This window comes from Falco cherrug, chromosome 5 (assembly GCF_023634085.1).
Source record: "Falco cherrug isolate bFalChe1 chromosome 5, bFalChe1.pri, whole genome shotgun sequence".
NCBI lineage: Eukaryota > Metazoa > Chordata > Aves > Falconiformes > Falconidae > Falco > Falco cherrug.
This window is the reverse complement of record NC_073701.1, coordinates 24,517,801-24,535,690: the sequence shown is the minus strand read 5'-3', so window position 1 is coordinate 24,535,690 and position 17,890 is coordinate 24,517,801. Positions and strand designations below refer to the sequence as shown.

Here is a 17,890-nt window from a genome sequence, read left to right as displayed (position 1 = left end):
TGTGGTTTGTGTTCACATTTATTTTTATATTGGAAAGGGTTGAAAGCTTATTTAAAAACTGAAGTGCAGCTCCCATTCATTTTACAAAGGGCCCAAGCAAACACTAAGATGCTACATGCAGCTCCGGCAGCAGCTGCAGCACGCTCTGGCCCCTGCGCTGCCCTGTTGCACAGGCACAGCTGCATCTGCAGCTGCTGCACAGGAATCCAGCGTCTTGAGGAACAAGCTGAGGCAGAGGAATGGGCTCTGACCCTGTTCGTGCGACCACAAAGGGCTGGGCTGTGCACGGGAGGTGGATGCTGCCACCGCTCCACACACTCAGCCTCACTGAACAGGTGACCGCAGCTTGCAGGCTTTCTCATATGACCATAACCCGCCCTCTCCCTGTTTTACTCAGTTTTTCTCCGTGCTGAAATGCAACGCTGAGAGAGAAAGAAGCTATGAATTGCATCTCATTTTAAAGATTAATTCTGTTACCCTTTCAGGCAAATCACATGTAACGTCAGCTTGTAATACAGCCCCAAGTCTAGTGCTGCAGAAGCACACATGATTGCTTGTTTATAGAAAGAGGCAGCTGAAACATAGAGTAACCTAAAAGTACAGTGAGTTCTTTCTGGCTGTATGAAACTCTTCTGTGTTGCTTCACCATAATATAAAGGAAAGTCCATTCATGCACTAGAATTGCTCACGTAATTTGAACAGCCAACTGCAGCCATCTGATGTAATCCAGTAGGGATGTAACGATAGCACCAGGTGTCTTATATAGGTTGTAGCCTCCTTTTCTTCAAGCTTTGACTTCTGTGGGGGCTGCACTCTGCCAAACAGGGAGATAGTGAGAAATGGAAGTTTCTTAAAAGCTTTTTTTCTGCTTTAAAAGTTCTTTCTCTAGCTCCTCCTTGATAGGACAGCTGGATAGAAAAACCAGATAGTTCTCCTAGCCCACTATCACAGCATCTGCAGCCAGGTCCAAGAAAAGAGGAATGTTTCTCCCACTCCACTTTACTCATCTAACAGTGCTGCTTTTAACAATGGCTCTTGGCTTTGAGACAGAACGTACCTGAGGTCTGCTGGTTGGCACAGCTGCTGTTGCTGCTCATGGTTGTAGCAGATGGCTGCAACTGAGCAAGTCTAGCAGAAGCTTTGTGGTAATTCATTCTGTGAGGCGTCCTGCTACGAGTAGTCATTCCATGATGTCCACGTGGTGTTTCAGGTGTCCACTGTCCTGCTGATGGGTCTGCCATTTTGTGACCCATTACCTTAAGATCAATGGTCTCCAAGGAAACGTCCCAAAGTTCAGGATCGTCTAGAACGAATGAAAAGGTGTTCCGACCAAAGACAACAGGATTGCACTACAGGAATCACAGTAACTCCAGGACCAGCTCACTCTTTTCCTACAAGTGGTGATGACTATAAAAGTTAAACTGTAAAGCATCTTTTATATCAGCAGGGAAATGGTACTACCCCTTGTGCTCTGGACTTGTGCATCACGGTGCCTGGACATTGCTTGTGTGACCCAAACAGCCATAGATATGTTAAGAAATGACACCTCCCTGTCATGGTCTCCCCTGCTAAATGTTCTGTTTCTGTACAATATTGCTTCAGGAAAAAGGTATAACAACTCTACTGAAACCCCTCATGGTGACGGACATAATTTCCCCTGCCACTCAAGCCAAGTTTGTCTTGTTAAGATCAGACTCATACTCACACTTCCATTATTGCAGCCTCTTCAGAACTCTTACCTTTACACTGTACTCCAAAAAACAGATTTAGATGCTAATGATTTAACACTCTATTACTCATCAGTTTCTGGCTGACCTGCGAAGAACTCTTCTATTGCTGGCTCCTGTTGTGCTTCTGCTGGGGTGCTGTGCTTTACAGGAGGATCAGGTGTTGCTGGAGGGAGGTAACACAAGAAGAGATGAATATTAGAAATACAGAAGCACCCTTTTGCACCTTAACGGAGTGTGAGTCGGAAATGGTAAGCAGCAGCTGCCACCAGGTACCCTCTTTTTTCCTAGAGCTGGTTATGTTTTGATAGCAGTATGTAGAATGGTAAGATTCTGTATGACGACGGCTGACAAGAGCAACCACACTACCCCATCCCCCAGTTCCTGCTTGTCACACAGCTGTCCAGACTTCCCCACAAGTGAAGAGCAATGTATCAGGAGGCTAATGCAATGCCTACTTGCCTGCAACCACCTCCGCAAAGTGCTGCAGGCTCAGCTCGGGTGCAGCATGTTAGTGGTACTGAGAACAGCTGCTTTAGGGTGGTTGGAAAGTTTGCAGATTTAATGACACAGTTTGAGAGCTGGCACTCCTGCCACTTCAAGAACACGGGGGAAAACACGATAATCCTCCTTCCTTTGGCCTCAACAGTATATTGACAATAGAGTACAAAAAGAAATTAAACTGGTCAGGCTCCTATATTGAGGGTAACACATGCCTGCCAGTAGCTATCACTAAAACTGTCATTTTTTAATGCCAAGGCTTACCCTGTTTGCTGCTAGGAGTAACTACGGGAACCTGATTCTTTTTCTCCATCTGTTCCCGGAACTGTTGCTGCAGCTGCTTTTGTCGCAATTTCCGCTGGTAAGTGGCATCACACTCGAAAGCAAAGGAGCCTGTATTTCTGCTCCTCCCCACAAATAAGGACAAAGTTAAACAGGATTTTAGCAATTTTACTTTATGAAGAAAAAAATGCATAAAGAAATAAGAGCAAGAAAAATCCACTAAATAGCATTCTATGGCATCTTCCAAATTGGGTCGTCCATGTGTTTTAAAAGGTACAGTAACTTCTACTGTAGCTTATAAAATAGATCTGTAATAGCAGTCTCACCTAGAACTATTTGGCTGTTTCTGATCTACTGTCACTACAGCAGCTTCTGGCTGACCAGGCTTACAATCAGATGTCATCTCACAGTGCTGTCTCCCTCCTGCGTTCTGCCTTTCCAAACAGCTATTGTATCTTGCTTTCTCTATTTCGGGTTCAGAGTCCTGTCTTTTAGCTTTGACCAAATCTAACTCAGGCGGTATCTAGTAAAGGAAAAAAAGAAAACATATTTAGAAATTTCCTTCACTGAGTTAATGAAATAGGCACAGGGGTTTTCTGCATGGTACCGTTGAAAAAATCTGTTTGCTCTGAGTTAGTAAGTTAGAAAAATGAAACCTATTTTCAGTATGAAGTTATTTAGCTAGTTAGTAACCAAATTCATGCGACTTTCTGTTAGTTTAATAGTTCACTGCTTCATGGCAGATATAGCCCATATCTCCCCCGACTCTGGTCTCTGCAAAGGGGAACAAATGCAGATCATCGATGCAAAATTCTACAGCATCTCAGTCTCACAAGTCTGTTGCTGAGTCTGTTAGTTTTGCCAGTTCCATTTTCATACTTGTATTAAAGGGCATGAGAAACCTTTACTCAGCTCTGTAATCATGAGGTCCCCGAGGAAGGTACACCATTCTTTCTTTATTCAAGATGAGATGGTTTGGCACTGTGATTTTACAGATTGGTGGTAACGCCACTAATAGAAAATAATCCTGGCAAAGCAGAGATCTGCACCATCCTGGCAAGATGTTGCTTTGGATCTGCTCCTACAGTCTAAGTTAGCTAGACAGAACTGCCTTTCAGCTCTAGGCTGGCTAGCAGAGCTTGGTAAATCCTAGCATGATGAAAGCAACTCTACTGTGAAACTCCACGGATCAACAGCTGTAAAAGTCTTACTTTTTCTTCAGTCAGCAAGGTAGGTTACCACCTGGAAGCCTGCTGCCCCCAGCTGGTACACATCGGGACCTAACAAGATTGATGTCAGTTACTGAAGTGCAACAGCCGGGACAACTTTAATGCTATGAAGACCACTGTGTTATATCACATCGTTCTTATAAACTGCGATAGCTCAGGAAGAAGGCGGTTAAAGTGTGGTTGTCACTGATGAAGATGTACATCACCATTTCTTATCTCTTTCTCTGGACCAAAGACCCCCAAAAGAGGCATTTCTCGATGGTGTTGGTTACCTCAGAGGGTTCACTGACCTAGTGTTTCACAGACAGTAAAGTCAACTGCAGCTCTTCCCTTGCAAACTGAACCTTTAAGGAGGTAAGGAGTTGAAAAAGCAAAGCAAGATGTAACCTGGCCACTTATGGTTCAGGAAGAGTCAGAACCGTACTTACATCAAGGAAAATAAGTGTTCAAGTACACATCAGTTATACACACTAATTCTTCCTACATTCAAGACTGACAGCTTGCCATAGTATCATTTCAGGTATTTAAGACAAATAAATTGGAGTGTTGATCATCCTAATGTTATTCCTCAAACTCCAGCAGCCAAGTCCAGTACATCCCACTCTAATAATTCAGTTGCAAAACTCAGGTACCAACACATTTTTTAAGTCAAGCAGAGGACATCTGCAGGGCCATTTGCACACTCCACACGTCGCAAAACAAGATAGTGTAAACTGTTCGCTGTTCTGTGGTAAGACTTTGAAGCGAATGGCAACCGCTAAAAGTTGTTGTGGGTCAATAGCTTGGTTCACCCTTTCTATCGCAGATGCATGAAGTAGTTTGCAGTGTTTTTTTGTGAAGGATCCAATCTGGTTAACTTAGAAGTTGAAACCAGCTTTAGAAATTACCTTTGCTTGAGACCTCAGTAGAAAAGCACTGGTACAGAATAACTTGTCTATTATTCTAACAAGAACAATGAGGGGTGAAATACTGGCACGCTGTAAAATTTTGTTTCAAGGACCACGTTGAGTGTATTTCCAGTCTAGCTGTGATGTGCATTAGCACCTGGTAGAGTTTGAATACCAGTTAATAAAAGGATGAAGCAACTATCAATGCATATATTGACATTGCTACTGTATGGATTTCACCAAAAATTAAGTAAAGTTCCAACTCCAACAAACAGCTTTGGTATGTGACCCACCTGGTATTGTTTCTAGGATATCCTGGGTTACGCATACGGAAAACTTGATTTGAAGGAGGAAGTCTGCCAGAGCTCCTTCTTCCTGCTTCCCAACTGGCTGACATTATATGCTGACAGCCTGAGAGACTTCAGGACCAAATGAAATAGTCCCCATTTTGTGGGAATGCAGAGAGCTGTACCTGCTTTAGGGTAGGTTACACAGATAATAGATACACTGTCTGCCTACTCTTCTGTTCTGCCCACAGTCTCTGGTTTTCTGACCTATTACAGCAATCGGAAATTATGTACCTGTATGCAGTTATTTCCTATTTTTTTTTTTTTATTATTCCCGAAAAAGTCCAGTAATGAGAAGAATACGACAAGTACATTTGATTTTCATTAGAACTCGTAAACTGGATTGTGCTGCCAGTGACAACGAGAAAAAACTGAGAGAGGTGTTCTGGCCTTTGCCGTATACAGAGCAAAAGCACACAGTAAAGAAACACGCATGCAACCTCGACAACTGTTCTCCCAAGGACCTCTGTTTCACCTGTGAGATGAATATGTAACTCGACACTGGTATTATTGCTGATACATACACATTTAAAGCAGAAGTGGCTAGATGACAGTGATGAACTGAGTTGCTGACAAAGCTTAAAGTCTTAAGAACTGCAGCACATAGAGAAAATGGCGCCTAGAACAACCTACTTTAAAGAGTTTAGCGTTTCCCGTGGTAACATTTCACCTGCTACGAACACAGATGTATGTGTTACTGGTACTGACAGAGAGGCTTAGATAAACTGGCCATAAATGTCACATGAGGTCTTGAGCAGGATACTGTTTCTTCACCATAGTGATCTTGCCTACTGCAAACAGTCAAAGTTTAGAGTAGCTGTAGTAAAATGTCAGGGAGAATACTGTAACAAACAGTTCACACAAACTATCGGGCAAAGGCTATTGGTCTCATAGTTGGAAACATTCAGGGATGAGATGCATTGATATAATTATTTATAATCTTTTTAATATGAAGGACTAGGAGCAGTGGATGTCTTGCAGTCCCTGCTCTAACAGCCCATGTACTGCACCTGACGTGGAAGCTTATTCACAGCTCGTAGGTAGTCTTTGTCTAGGATGCAGTTCCCAAGAGCATTCCCAAAGCACCTGAGAAACAAAACAGCTCACTGTGACTGAAAATAACACTTAATTCTCACTTAACTTCTGAAAACATACAAGTACTGATCATCACTTACTTGAGTGCCCGCTTCAGTCCATCAGTTACTGCTTCCTTTCTTGCCTTTTCCAGGGACAAGGCCTTAGACTTTAGGCCTTCACTGACTCCATACCCCACGTCTTCATGGTATGATCCATCCTGCCGTAAAAATTTTAAAATACTAAGAGTAAGAGAATTTCAGCACATACAGCACTTCTTGTTAGAGGGTGTGCTTTCCTAAGCCTGATTACTCGCTCTTAGCTGGTTGTTCTATAGCAAGGTCAATGTTTTGGACAACACTAGGTTCTCTGGCATGGTACAGTACTCAAGAACTACAGTCTGACCTATGCATGAACTTTCATTCACAGCTTCAGGCAATTGCTCAATTATGGACAGAACAAACAAAAAAATCCACTTACCTTAAGCTGAACTTTCACAAATGCACAGACCCCCACATAGAACCTGCCATTGATGAGGTCAACAAAGTCTGGGGGAGGGAAAAATAACATCCTAAATAATACAAGACTTCTGATCCACATTTAGATCTTATTTTGTCCTTTGAAGACATTCATAAACCTGTACCATACTTATTGAATGTGCCCAAGATACTGTATCCTCTTCTATAAAATGGAGCGTGACTTACAAAATATTAACCGTAGTCTGAGAATGCTACCTTGTCTATAGGCTCTGAGGACGTTACGTGATAACTTTCTGGTTATTAGTGGCTATTGCTGCCAAACATGCACACCCTTCTACTACGTGTATAGACTTTAACATATGAAAGAAAGAAGAGTTATAAATGTTACTTCTCATTCAGCTACATCTCCTAAACGTTCAAAGCACAACATTTTTTTCAGCAGGATGGAAAGATTTAAATTAACAAAAAAAAAAAAATCAATTTATAAAAACAGCAGTGGAAAAGAAACTGCCATCTATAAAAGTAATTTCTTCTCTACTATATACTAGAAGTCTCCAATTTGTGAAATTTTGCACGAGGTTTTATCCAGGACAGAGTGCCTGAAGAGCTTAACAGGTTGCAATACAACTCTCAATCCAGAATCTCTGATCTACCTTACTTTACACCAAAAGCAATGCTACGTAATATACATAGGGCACTCTAGTTAGCAATCTTGCAAGTCTGATAGAAACATGACACATGCCTGAAATGAAATGCTTTGAAGTTCAAGTAACTGTATTTTGGGCTTTGAAAGTTCTTCTGTACTGATCTGGTCTGTTTGTTTCATAAACCGGCTGGAGGTGCAAGCTCTTTTTCTACTCGGGAATTTAAAAACAAACATAACAAAATCCTCTGTCTCTGAATTTCTAAAGGAATGATTTGTAATGGCATTATTTGAAAAAGATTGAAGTTTGAAGGATGTCAGTCCTTTCTGACGGTGGTACAGAACAGATAAGAAGCAATGAAGTAACTTGTTTTATGTCTCGAATCTACCAGCCTGAGGTTAGAAAAGATTTCTGAAGGTGAGGAGGAAGGAAGGAGGTACACTTAAGCAGCTTTGTTGAGCTCCTTCAACAACCAATCTTCAATCGAAACACAGCAGATCTGCAAACAAGGACAGTACTCCTCTGGTAGGAACTATTTCAGCTATAGAGATGGAAGAAGCTTAAGCTTTAAGATCACCTGAATACCATTTTCTAGAAGAAGAATTTTTCCAAAGCTCTCTACTGTAAAAATCTCAGAACCAGGTACTGGTTAGAAGAAGAACCTACAGAAAAAGATTGGTCCCTAAAGATTAGGGGAATATTAACTGAGAATATGAACTTGTTAGAATATAAAATTACAGGCAAGTATGAAAGTTGGCTCAGGGCTGCTGGGTGTTAAATAGTTTAATTGTAATTACTCTTGACTGAGTGCTCCCATAGAGATCAGAAAACTTGATTAGAATAGCTCAAGAATAATCATAAACACACTTAGAAAAATGACTATGATGTATTCCAGTGCAAGATCAAAAAAAAAAAAAAAAAGAAAAAAAAAGAGAAGCTCCATTGTTATTCAATTTCTTGCATTCTTACCAACTGCTGAGACACCTGGGAATTCCACATGCCTCTCCCCAGGTTCTTTGAAGTGACCAAGTTCTAGGATAGATACGCTGGTCCTTATTTGAGAGACTTATCCTTCAGTGCCTCACAGTGAAACAAGAGTAAAGGCTTCTCTATCCTCCAGAGATACTTACCAACGTTCTGCTGAGTGACTGAGTGAGCCCAGCCATTGAAGCCAAACATCTCATTGGCCAGACTGATTACCTTGTGACCCTCAATGTAACAGACCTGAAGAGAAAAGCATATATACATAAATATTATATATAAAAGACATACACACGTGCACACATCTATCTATACACACTTCATTTTAAAGAGGGACTGCACACATCATCTTACACTGAGGAAACCCAGCAAAGTTCAAGGTTCAGACAGTGTGAATAAAAGGATGATGATGCAGCTTTATGTTCGCACTCTTCCAGCAGCTGTGATGGGGGGTTAATATGACAACATATATGACTTAATCAACTGAAGACAGAGCGGTAAAATGCACCCAGTGTTATGTAATGCTCTGTATATTTCAGTTCTGGGAAAAAATAAGAAAAGCATCTCAATATTCCACTAGTAGATAAATATTCCCTTGTAAAGGATGAAGCACTGAAGAGTTAAAGGTGTAAAAGGAACCTGTGGCTCAGTAAAAGCCAGAATTTATGTGATGCTGACTTTCCTTTCATATCTGCATATTAAACTACTAGTGGGAAATTAACTTAAAAAAAATAAAGATTACTGTAACTTTTTTAACCCCAGTTTTCTTGGAAAAAACCGTGAGTTGAAACATCTATGCATGTTTTTTCATACCTTTTGTCCTCCTCCAGCGTGCCGACTGCTGATATATTCTGGACCTAGTCTTTGACGAAGAGCATGCTGGATAGCTTGATATTCACTTGCTGTGTATTGATACTTGAACAAAAACAAGGTAAGACAGATTTTCTCACTCTCCCTATTTTAGCTCCCCCCCTTCTTATATTATCACTTTTTTAATCCCATTTTTCCACATACAGTCCTTCCAAGAGGTGTATGATCCATTTTCAGAATCAGAATGTGACAGATAAGGAAAGACCTTAGGGTGTGTATGTGCATTATACTGGGTTTTTTTCTCTTACTCTTGAAGTACAGGTATAAAAGCATTAATTATTGAATTGTAGCAATTATTTTTCATTTCTCATAACTGTCACTTACATTAGAAAAACTGAGATAAGCCAGGCCTATTAGTATCGTATTGAAATCTAAATGCAGTCATAATCCTAGTCAAGGTTGCCAGGAACACACATATAAGCTTGTATTTTACCTCTCAAAAATAAAACATAGTATCTCTGTGACCAACAAGAAAAGTGTATTTACAAACTCCAACAAACCCAAAGTTTGACCTTACGTTACCACCATACGCTATCGGGGCAGGGAGGACAGCTGCTCAGGAAAGCAGTCAAAATAGGAATTTCTTGAGGAGTGTTCAGCAAATTCCCCTCATGCAGGGAAGGTCCTTTGGATAATTCCAACAACACTGGTATCCTTAGATAACACCAGCATCACTGGAAGCCCAAAGTGGTGTAACTTTTGCTCCTTGTCTTAGTAGCCATACCATTTACAATCCATAAAGGTTAGAGAAGCCTAAAAGCATGTTTAAGGATTCAAGCCCTAAAAAGCTTGTGTTGCTATGCTCTGATGCAGGACAGAACAGACATTTAAACACCTCAATTCTAAGTATTGTGTATGCATGTATTGGTACCCTATCATTCAGCCAAACACAGAATTCTGTAAGACTATATGCTGCACAAATTCTAATGCTCGCCAAACCACTCTAATTTGTATTTGGTTCTACTGAAATTTAAAGGAATAACTGTCTTTTTCTGACACTAGAATGCAAGCCTGTAACCAAATGGCATAAGGAAAAAAAGGCACATACTTTTACAGGAAGTATGTAAAAATGCTTATTATGGAGAAGAGAATTCACCACCAAAAGGTCTGCTCAATCCAGATACAGTTTTATTTTTTCCAAATTATTTTTTGAGCTTATTTTTTAATAGCTGAAAGTAGCTGACTTTTTCTGAACCACTACTGAGAATGTGTGTACACATGACCCAGGCTATCTGGAAATAAAAGAGAGTAATATAAGCCCCATTTTTTAAGGAACAGAATTAAAAACCTTTTGTGAAGAACCCAGAGCAATTTATTGTAACTTGAGGCATGCCAAGGCTATCACGGAGGAAAATGTAATGTATAATTATGCATAGCATAGCTAGGACAATGGATATGACTCCAGCCTTCGGTATCCAACTTTAAAATGAGTAAACATGCACAGCAGATTTCCAGAAGTACAAGCATAAAACTTCTATTTCCCACTCAGACAAAAGGAACTGACCTGTCCGAAGCAAGCAACCGAATTGCTAGTGCTGGAATTATTGCTGCTGATATAGCTTTCGCTGTCTTTCCCTTGACTTTCAGGCATCCCTAAAGATAAGAGAAAAATATAAACAGTGAAGATAACAGAACTAACAGAACATGCCAAAAAGCTGTTCAAGTCCACTGCCCAATGAAGTATTACAGTATTCTGTCACAGACATGTTGGACACAACAGTAATACTATACTTCTCACTCCATGGAACTGCTGGCAGCCCCAGTTGCAAATTTGTTTTCTGATGTTGTTTCAGAACAGTTACAACTTTTCTTCTTAAATATGCTATACTATGTAGGCAGAAATGGCTAGTTTCATCCTAGAAGCAGAGTTGCTGTTCTGGTCTTCCATGAAACCAGTAAGGGTGAACCTAAATTAAATTATATTATAATAGTGAAACAATTATTTTATTTAAAGAACAAATAAATTATTCTTGCTAATAAAACCCCCAAATAAATTCAACAGCCTCTGGATCCTGCATGAGATCAGAGACTAGAACAAAAAATGAATAATGTCTAGAGTCTTTATTCTAAATATTACACTGGTAACAAATGCTATCTTTCCTCCCCTGCCTTTTAGGTATATATGAATGTATTGTACCATTCTAGGTAAGGAAAAACGAAATAATTCCCTCTTTCAGATTCTTCAGCACTGTCTTCCTAGGTCACTTTCAATGTTCATGAATACTTAGACTGATAAAAAGCAGAGACAACTTTCTAAAATTTTACTTGCCTATACCCTGACTTGTCAGTCTTACTTAAGAATATTGTTTTGACTGTAATCATACTGTCTTTTATTATGATGGTATCATATAAACTACGCAGAGTTAAAAAATACAGAGAACCTGTAAGAATTTTAGGAAGTTGTACCGGTAACTCAGTAGATGGCACCCTTTTCCAGCACCTACCCAGTACCGCATTTCCACTCCACCCTGCTGCTGGAGAGTTGGTCTTGCTGAGAGCTCATTAAACAGGCCTGCAAAGGAGCTACAGCAGTCCTCTACATAAGCCCGCAGAGACAATCTTTTATTGTATGTGCACAAATGCTGAGAAAAATTGGTAGTCTATCACTAAGACTTTAGTATGCAATACAAACATAAATGGAATCAATATACATACAAGACAGCTGAGATGTCAAAACAATTTGAGAGTCTAAAATCCTCAGTAGACAGCATTATTTGACAGAGTCAGAACCTGGCTAGTATTATGCTTTGTCAACATACTCCAGGTTCAGCGCTTTTTACAACAAGTTGCTTTTCTACTCTAAACAAGGAAGCCAAAATTTACTAAGAACTTGGCAAACAGTTTTCAGAAAAAGGATACTAGTTGTTTCCTTGGCAGCTGTGAGCACTGGTAATTAAGCCAGGTGTAGCTCAAATTCTCCTTAATTTTGGTTGGCTATAGTTATTCATCTTTGGTCCAAAAGTTTTATAATTGTACAGTGTTTATACATTTGAATGTGTTTCAATCAAAAGTTAGCTGCAATTTGTGGTAAATACATTTGGTTTTGGAAGAGAAATTTATATTACCAGCAGAAACACTTGTGATTTAAGTGAAGAGTTCACTGTGTTGTGAGGGAGAAAATTAGAGAGAAAAAAATTAGAGTATTTGGTGACTGGCAGAGGGAATCCAAGTTTGAACAATACCACTTCCCCGCCCCCCCCCCCCCCCCCCCCCCCAGCAGCCTAAATCAGATCTTAATCATTATAACGCCCTTGGGAAAAAAAAAACCAAAGTATGAAATATGTGCATTTGCCTACGTAGCCCTGTTACCAGTTTGCCATAAATCTTTATGCACAGTAGGTGGGTGGCATTTTGAAGCAAAATAGCTTTAAATGAAACCAAAAGCCCTTTAAATTTTTATATGGTCTGCACCATTATCAGCCTAAATTCTCTAAAGAGATACACCTTTAGTAAAGCTTGGAATAAGATGTGGGAATTGCTTCTGAATGAGAATGAGGAGTACAGAATTCTGCTAAAAACAGCTTCACAATATATGGTTTTAATACAATAGATCAGATGCTGCTAGAGTATATTAGCAACATACTTCTCTGCAGTAAACAGTTAAAAAACATGTCAGTGGTTTGTATTCAGATTATGTATTACTCTACAGCTTCCATGGAGAAGACAGATGATGCCAGTTTAGTTTCAGGCTTTGCCTGTAAGAACCATTTGCTTCAGCTGTAAGCCTTGTTTAAACCAAACATTCTATTACAACAATGTGTTAAATGCAGCACAGAAAACCTCATGTCTCAAAGCAATTGTCAGAGCATTTCAAAGCGACAGAACTTCAATTTCAAAATTATTAGAGTAGGAGTTCAGAAGGGAGAAAAGTTAATTCTGCAAATGGAGTTATAAATCTACCTCAATATCAGAGCCAGAAGTTAGGAAGGCAAGGCACTTTCATTCTCCAGTATTGTTTCTTCACCCTCGTTTTAACTCACATGAAACATTAATACGGAAGCAGATAATAAGCTATTGACTGGAGTACAAAAGAACCTCAAACTCTCTCCAGGGCCAGAACAGTGCTAGGAGACTGCCTGACTCATAAACTGGTGTTAAAAAAAGTCGTATTTTCAAACCATCTTGAAATACCAAAAATTAAAGTTCAAATATACTTGCTCTGTATGCAGGATGATAAAAGCTGTTTATCATCAGCTTAAAAGCACCTAGGAATTATAATTTATTACTTGTGTGATTGCGACCATTACTTATTATTTACAGGGAATTCTTTTCAGTTTGCCTGGTAATATTCTCAGGAAGTTTTCTTATCACTGAGAAAAACCACACACAAAACTACAGATGTTGCACTGTGCTCCAAAATGTTACCTTGATAGACTACAACAGGCAAAGAATCTTAACAGCTTTTTACTACCATATTTTGATTTTGCTTTTTAAAAAAAAGTCAACAACACAAAAGCTTAAAATTTGAACATACTAGATACACAATCAGAAAAAATGGCTGTTTTAGGAAACTGGATATGAAATACAAATACCTGCTTTTAGAGTGCTGTTGAAAATTAATTTGTGTGGTGGTAGTGAACTGAGCAGCTGCTGAGAAAATCTGGGTGTGTACACAAATTCCCATGTAGGAAATAAACCAGTCTTCTAGAACAGATAATACTGAATGTAATCTGTTGAACTACTACTGTAGTTTACAGTGGCAACATCTTCACCTTCCGTGATAGTATGCACATAACTTATAATTTTCTAAATGAACACATCCTCACTCACCTTCCTACCCTATTGTCCGTTAACCCCCAAAAAGAGATTTTGGTCCTAAATTACCTCTTTTCCTAGCAATTCCCCTCTGTCTTGACAAACCAGGTTTTTGAACCATGCACTGTGCTTTAATCCTGTGCCAGGAGTGTCAGTTCCCAGTTCTCTGCATATAAGGTAGAAGCAGGCAGTTTTGCATCACTTCAAAATAGTTTGCATACCATGAATTGTGTAAGTATCACAACTTGGGAAACACTCAGCGAGAACATGGCTGTTTCAAGAAATTAACTGTAGCATCACGCAATCTAAGATACGACTTTAGAGGGCTTTTCATTCAATCTCATCCTTTTCTATATGGTAAGCTTCCTTCATAGTGAAGTTTTGGTTTGCTGAGTAAAAATCTTTAACATTCTTCCAATAAATGCAATTCCACTGAGCCCACCAAGAGCAAACAGCTATGCATGCAGCAATGAGTGATTTAGCAAGCACTAAAGATAATACCACATATTTAACCTAAGGTTCATATTGCTCTTACAAAACATACAAAAAACTTTATAAAAATTTTATGTTTCTGTGGAGTATTCTCCTCTGGGAACTCCAAACTATTTTGTAAGTTGATTAACCTGTTATGCAAAGGTAGCCTTACCTAACACTGAGCTGAGGTGTACCTCTTTGAAGTATAATGGGGTAGATGTTCCTATCAAGACAGGCCTGAACTACACCAGTTTAAATAGTGAAAAACAGATTACAAAACTGCTGTGAAAAAAGTGCATACAATTTAACTCTCCAGTTTTGACTTCTGATAGTATCTCTAGGCAAACAACCTTGATGACTTGAGAAAAGTGAGGTAATGTTCTGCTAAATTCAACAGAAGAAAAAGATATTCAGCATGTTATAGGTTGAACAATGAAACGCACAGGGAGATCATGAGACTGGATGTCTATTGTAGACTAATGGTGGCCTCTGATGCTTCCAGTACTGTATCAAAGCATCTTACTGGTATTGATTCAGGCCATATTCTGTAGCAAGAGAATAAAAAGGTATAATACAGAAAAGTTTGAACTATCTGCAGTAGTTCAGATGTACTTGTTTTCAAGGCATATGAACCCCACTATAACAATTTCTCCTCAGTTAAGCACATGTCAGATCTGACATAACTTAGTATAGCCTATTTCAGTGCAATCTATACATGTGATTCCAAAACCATAATTTAACCCTTAGATTTACCAGGCAGTACTACATTAACTTTTGTTATGTCTAGGATGATGATACACTCCCTGCACTAAACACTAATTTGTTACACTTTTTACTAATTAACACTTTAATGAACAAAGCATACAGCTCTTTCTTCCCTATCTTTATACAAGCTTAGCAGAGTAACATTATGCATTTGGGGGGAGTTTTTCTATTTAAGTATGTCTGAATACCTCCAACGTCTGAAATGAAGCCTATCTGGTCAGTTCCTGTATTTTTGGAACACAGGATGAGAAACTCATCTCCTTACTCATTATGCTGAGTCTCCTGTCATAACAGCCTTTATACACTTGTCACGAATTCATTGAACATCAATAAATCTACTGGAAGCTTAAGACCCTGCTTCCCCAGCAATTACAAATCTCATTCCAGTCCAAACTGGTTACTTTAATACATATGTTGCTGTGTTTTAGACTGCTCATTTTTCAAATTTTGCTGGTTACTCCTCCAAACACATTCCTTAATAGCAGTGTTATGTGTGAATTACTTGTGCCCTACACAGTGCTGTTCGCTGTTTTAAAACTCATCATCAACCATTGTCACTTTTTTCCTTACAAAGGGTGCACTGTTTCATTAGTTAAAAACGCATAATAGTGCCTTATGAAACAGATATTCCAAGCCATTCTAAATTTGAAATTTTTTATTTCTTGCATTACTTCATTTCTTTGCATTAATCCACAGTCCTGTATAGACTAACCACTACCCCTTCACATATAATCTTTCAATGATATTATAAAAAAATAATAATCACTATAACAACAAAAAATGAACTAGTTTTGTAGTAAGAGGTGCTTTGTTTTATTGCACCAAGGGGTAGAACTGAAGGAAAAAAGAAAACAACTTGTTTGGCATACAAGCTCTTTTCCAGGTGTGAAAGACTAACACCTCACAGTTACAAAAAGTGAACAACTCACTCTTGAACAACTAGTTTTTCATTTACAAAGATACCATAGAAGGAAAGACCTTGTTCTGGAGACCAGACCTGGCAGAAATATTACTCAAATATTGTAAATTATTTATGTGGGTACTTCTTTCTAAAAGCCTGTCAGATTAATTTATAACAACATCATTTATGTATAAGCCACTTTAGCCACTGCAAGGAAAAGAGAGCAGGCTTTTTAACTGAAGACTAATGGTTTAGGGTTTAAAGGGAAAAGCAGCCTGTCCAATTGCAACTGTAGAAAGTCTGTAGTTTTGCCAAACGCAATTACTGGACAAGAAATTAATCCAGGCTGGAATCTAAAACATCTGAACTCTGTGAGCTGTGGGAGATCTGTCAAACTGCAGATCATAAAAACCATTGCGATTCCAGGCACAGATGACACTTCTGGCAGCAAGACCATAATAAGCTGACACACTAATTAAATTACCATGAAAAATCTAAACCTCTCAAGCTCTCTGTTTTTCTGTTTTGCTCCAGGTTGACACTGTATTTTTAAATGGAAAATCATTTACATTTAAAATTGGCAGAATACTACAAGCATGGGCCAGCCTATGTCTACTTTCATCCTGCTTTCCTAGATAGCAATGTGAAGTATCCCTGGGATACTTTACTCTTGATGACAGAAGGGCTTATATATTGTAGCATGCACTTATCTGCACTGAATTATTCTTCAGAAATTAATTTAAAATGCGTTCTGTGCTTCTACAGTTGAAAAGAAGTTCAGGTTTTTGGGACCTCAGTGTATATCAGCTACCATCACTGAGGGAGGCCTGAATTAGTGTATTTATTGCAACAAGATATTAATTTAAATAGTGATAAATTATACGTCAATAACTGTTATTCCTTGTATAGTCTTACAGATCTGTCCAGTTTACTACAACCTCTCACTTTAGCATCCCCTAAGAATCACGGCTAAGGAAGTCCATGTTGGTTTTGCCTACTTAGACCTCGAAATCACAAAAAATCGAAGCAGAAAGATTCCTGAACAGGTCATTTGCTAGGTCTGCCTGGATCAAGGCAGTTACAGCAGGCTGGAAGTCTTCTTTAGAAGGCGCGTTCCTCAGGGAAACCGAAGTTTGCCCAAGGTAAGTGTGACTGGGTAGCAGCGCGGCTGAGCATGCCAGCTTTGGGACTGCCTTTGCGGGAATACCACAGGCTAAGGCAGAGGTTCTTTCACCCGAGGAGAGCCGCGCCGCCGCCCGCAGCTCCGCCACCGCGCTCATTCGGCCGGGCTCCCAACGCCGACCCACCGCAGCTCTGCGGCCGGGGAACCTCCAGCCTCACCGGCGGGAGACTGGAGAGGGCCCCTGCGGAGCGGAGCAGGGCGGAGGGCAGCGAAGAGGCGGCAGCTTTCTCCGCCCGCCCCCGGCGCTGCCCCTGAGCCGGCGCCGCCAACAGTTTCTCCCGGCGCGCGGGCCCCTGAGGAAACACGCGCCCCCGCGCGACCGCTAACGGCCGCCCCTCGCCCGCCGGGTGGGTCTGCGGGAGGGGCCGGCTCCGCTCAGCAGCTGCGGCCCCACCGCCGCCAGGGGAGGGGAGGGAAGGGGAGGGGGAGCGTTTCCGGCCCCACGGCGGCGGGCCGCTGGTCGCGGTACCTGGGCCGAGAGGGGCCGCCTCTGTCCTCCAGCGGCAGTTCGCAGTTCCCGCCCGGGGAGGCGGAGCGAGGCGGGAGGGACGCCCGGAGCCGCCGCTACGGCACGGCAGAGGAGCCAGACTTCCAACGGCCGCGCCCGGCCGGTGACGCAGCGCCGGGGCTGCCGCAGGCCACGCCCGCGGCGGGGGGCAGGAGGCGGGGCGCAGGAGGCGGGGCGGTGCCCGGCGCAGCCCGCCCCCGCGGGGAGGCAGAGGGAAGCCCGGCTTGGGAGCGCGCGCCGTGGGCGGGGCTACGGGGCGTCGCGCTTCGGCGGCGGCAGGGGC

General features: G+C 40.9%; 2 protein-coding genes across 3 annotated transcripts in view; one reads left to right on the top strand and one right to left on the bottom strand.

The window, feature by feature from the left end:
• On the bottom strand, window positions 1–17,701 carry RAD52 (RAD52 homolog, DNA repair protein). Of its 2 annotated transcripts, none has more exons than XM_055711663.1 (12): window positions 17,569–17,701; window positions 10,526–10,614; window positions 8,965–9,066; window positions 8,301–8,394; window positions 6,528–6,595; window positions 6,149–6,267; window positions 5,984–6,059; window positions 2,837–3,033; window positions 2,493–2,635; window positions 1,816–1,893; window positions 1,058–1,303; window positions 1–814 (listed from the first exon to the last, which is right to left on the bottom strand). In XM_055711663.1, exons 2-12 carry the CDS (start codon window positions 10,610–10,612, stop codon window positions 759–761), a joined length of 1,266 nt encoding a protein of 421 aa, XP_055567638.1. In that variant the 5' UTR covers window positions 10,613–10,614; window positions 17,569–17,701; the 3' UTR covers window positions 1–758. The 2 variants fall into 2 exon arrangements, with proteins under 2 accessions (XP_055567638.1, XP_055567639.1); XM_055711664.1 differs by having other exon boundaries at window positions 2,493–2,629.
• Window positions 15,642–17,890, top strand: part of ERC1 (ELKS/RAB6-interacting/CAST family member 1) — a 304,473-nt gene continuing 302,224 nt past the window's right edge. Inside the window, exon 1 of the mRNA XM_055711662.1 lies at window positions 15,642–17,058. The gene's annotated coding sequence lies outside the window, so the exon portion shown is untranslated. The remainder of the gene's footprint in view (window positions 17,059–17,890) is intronic.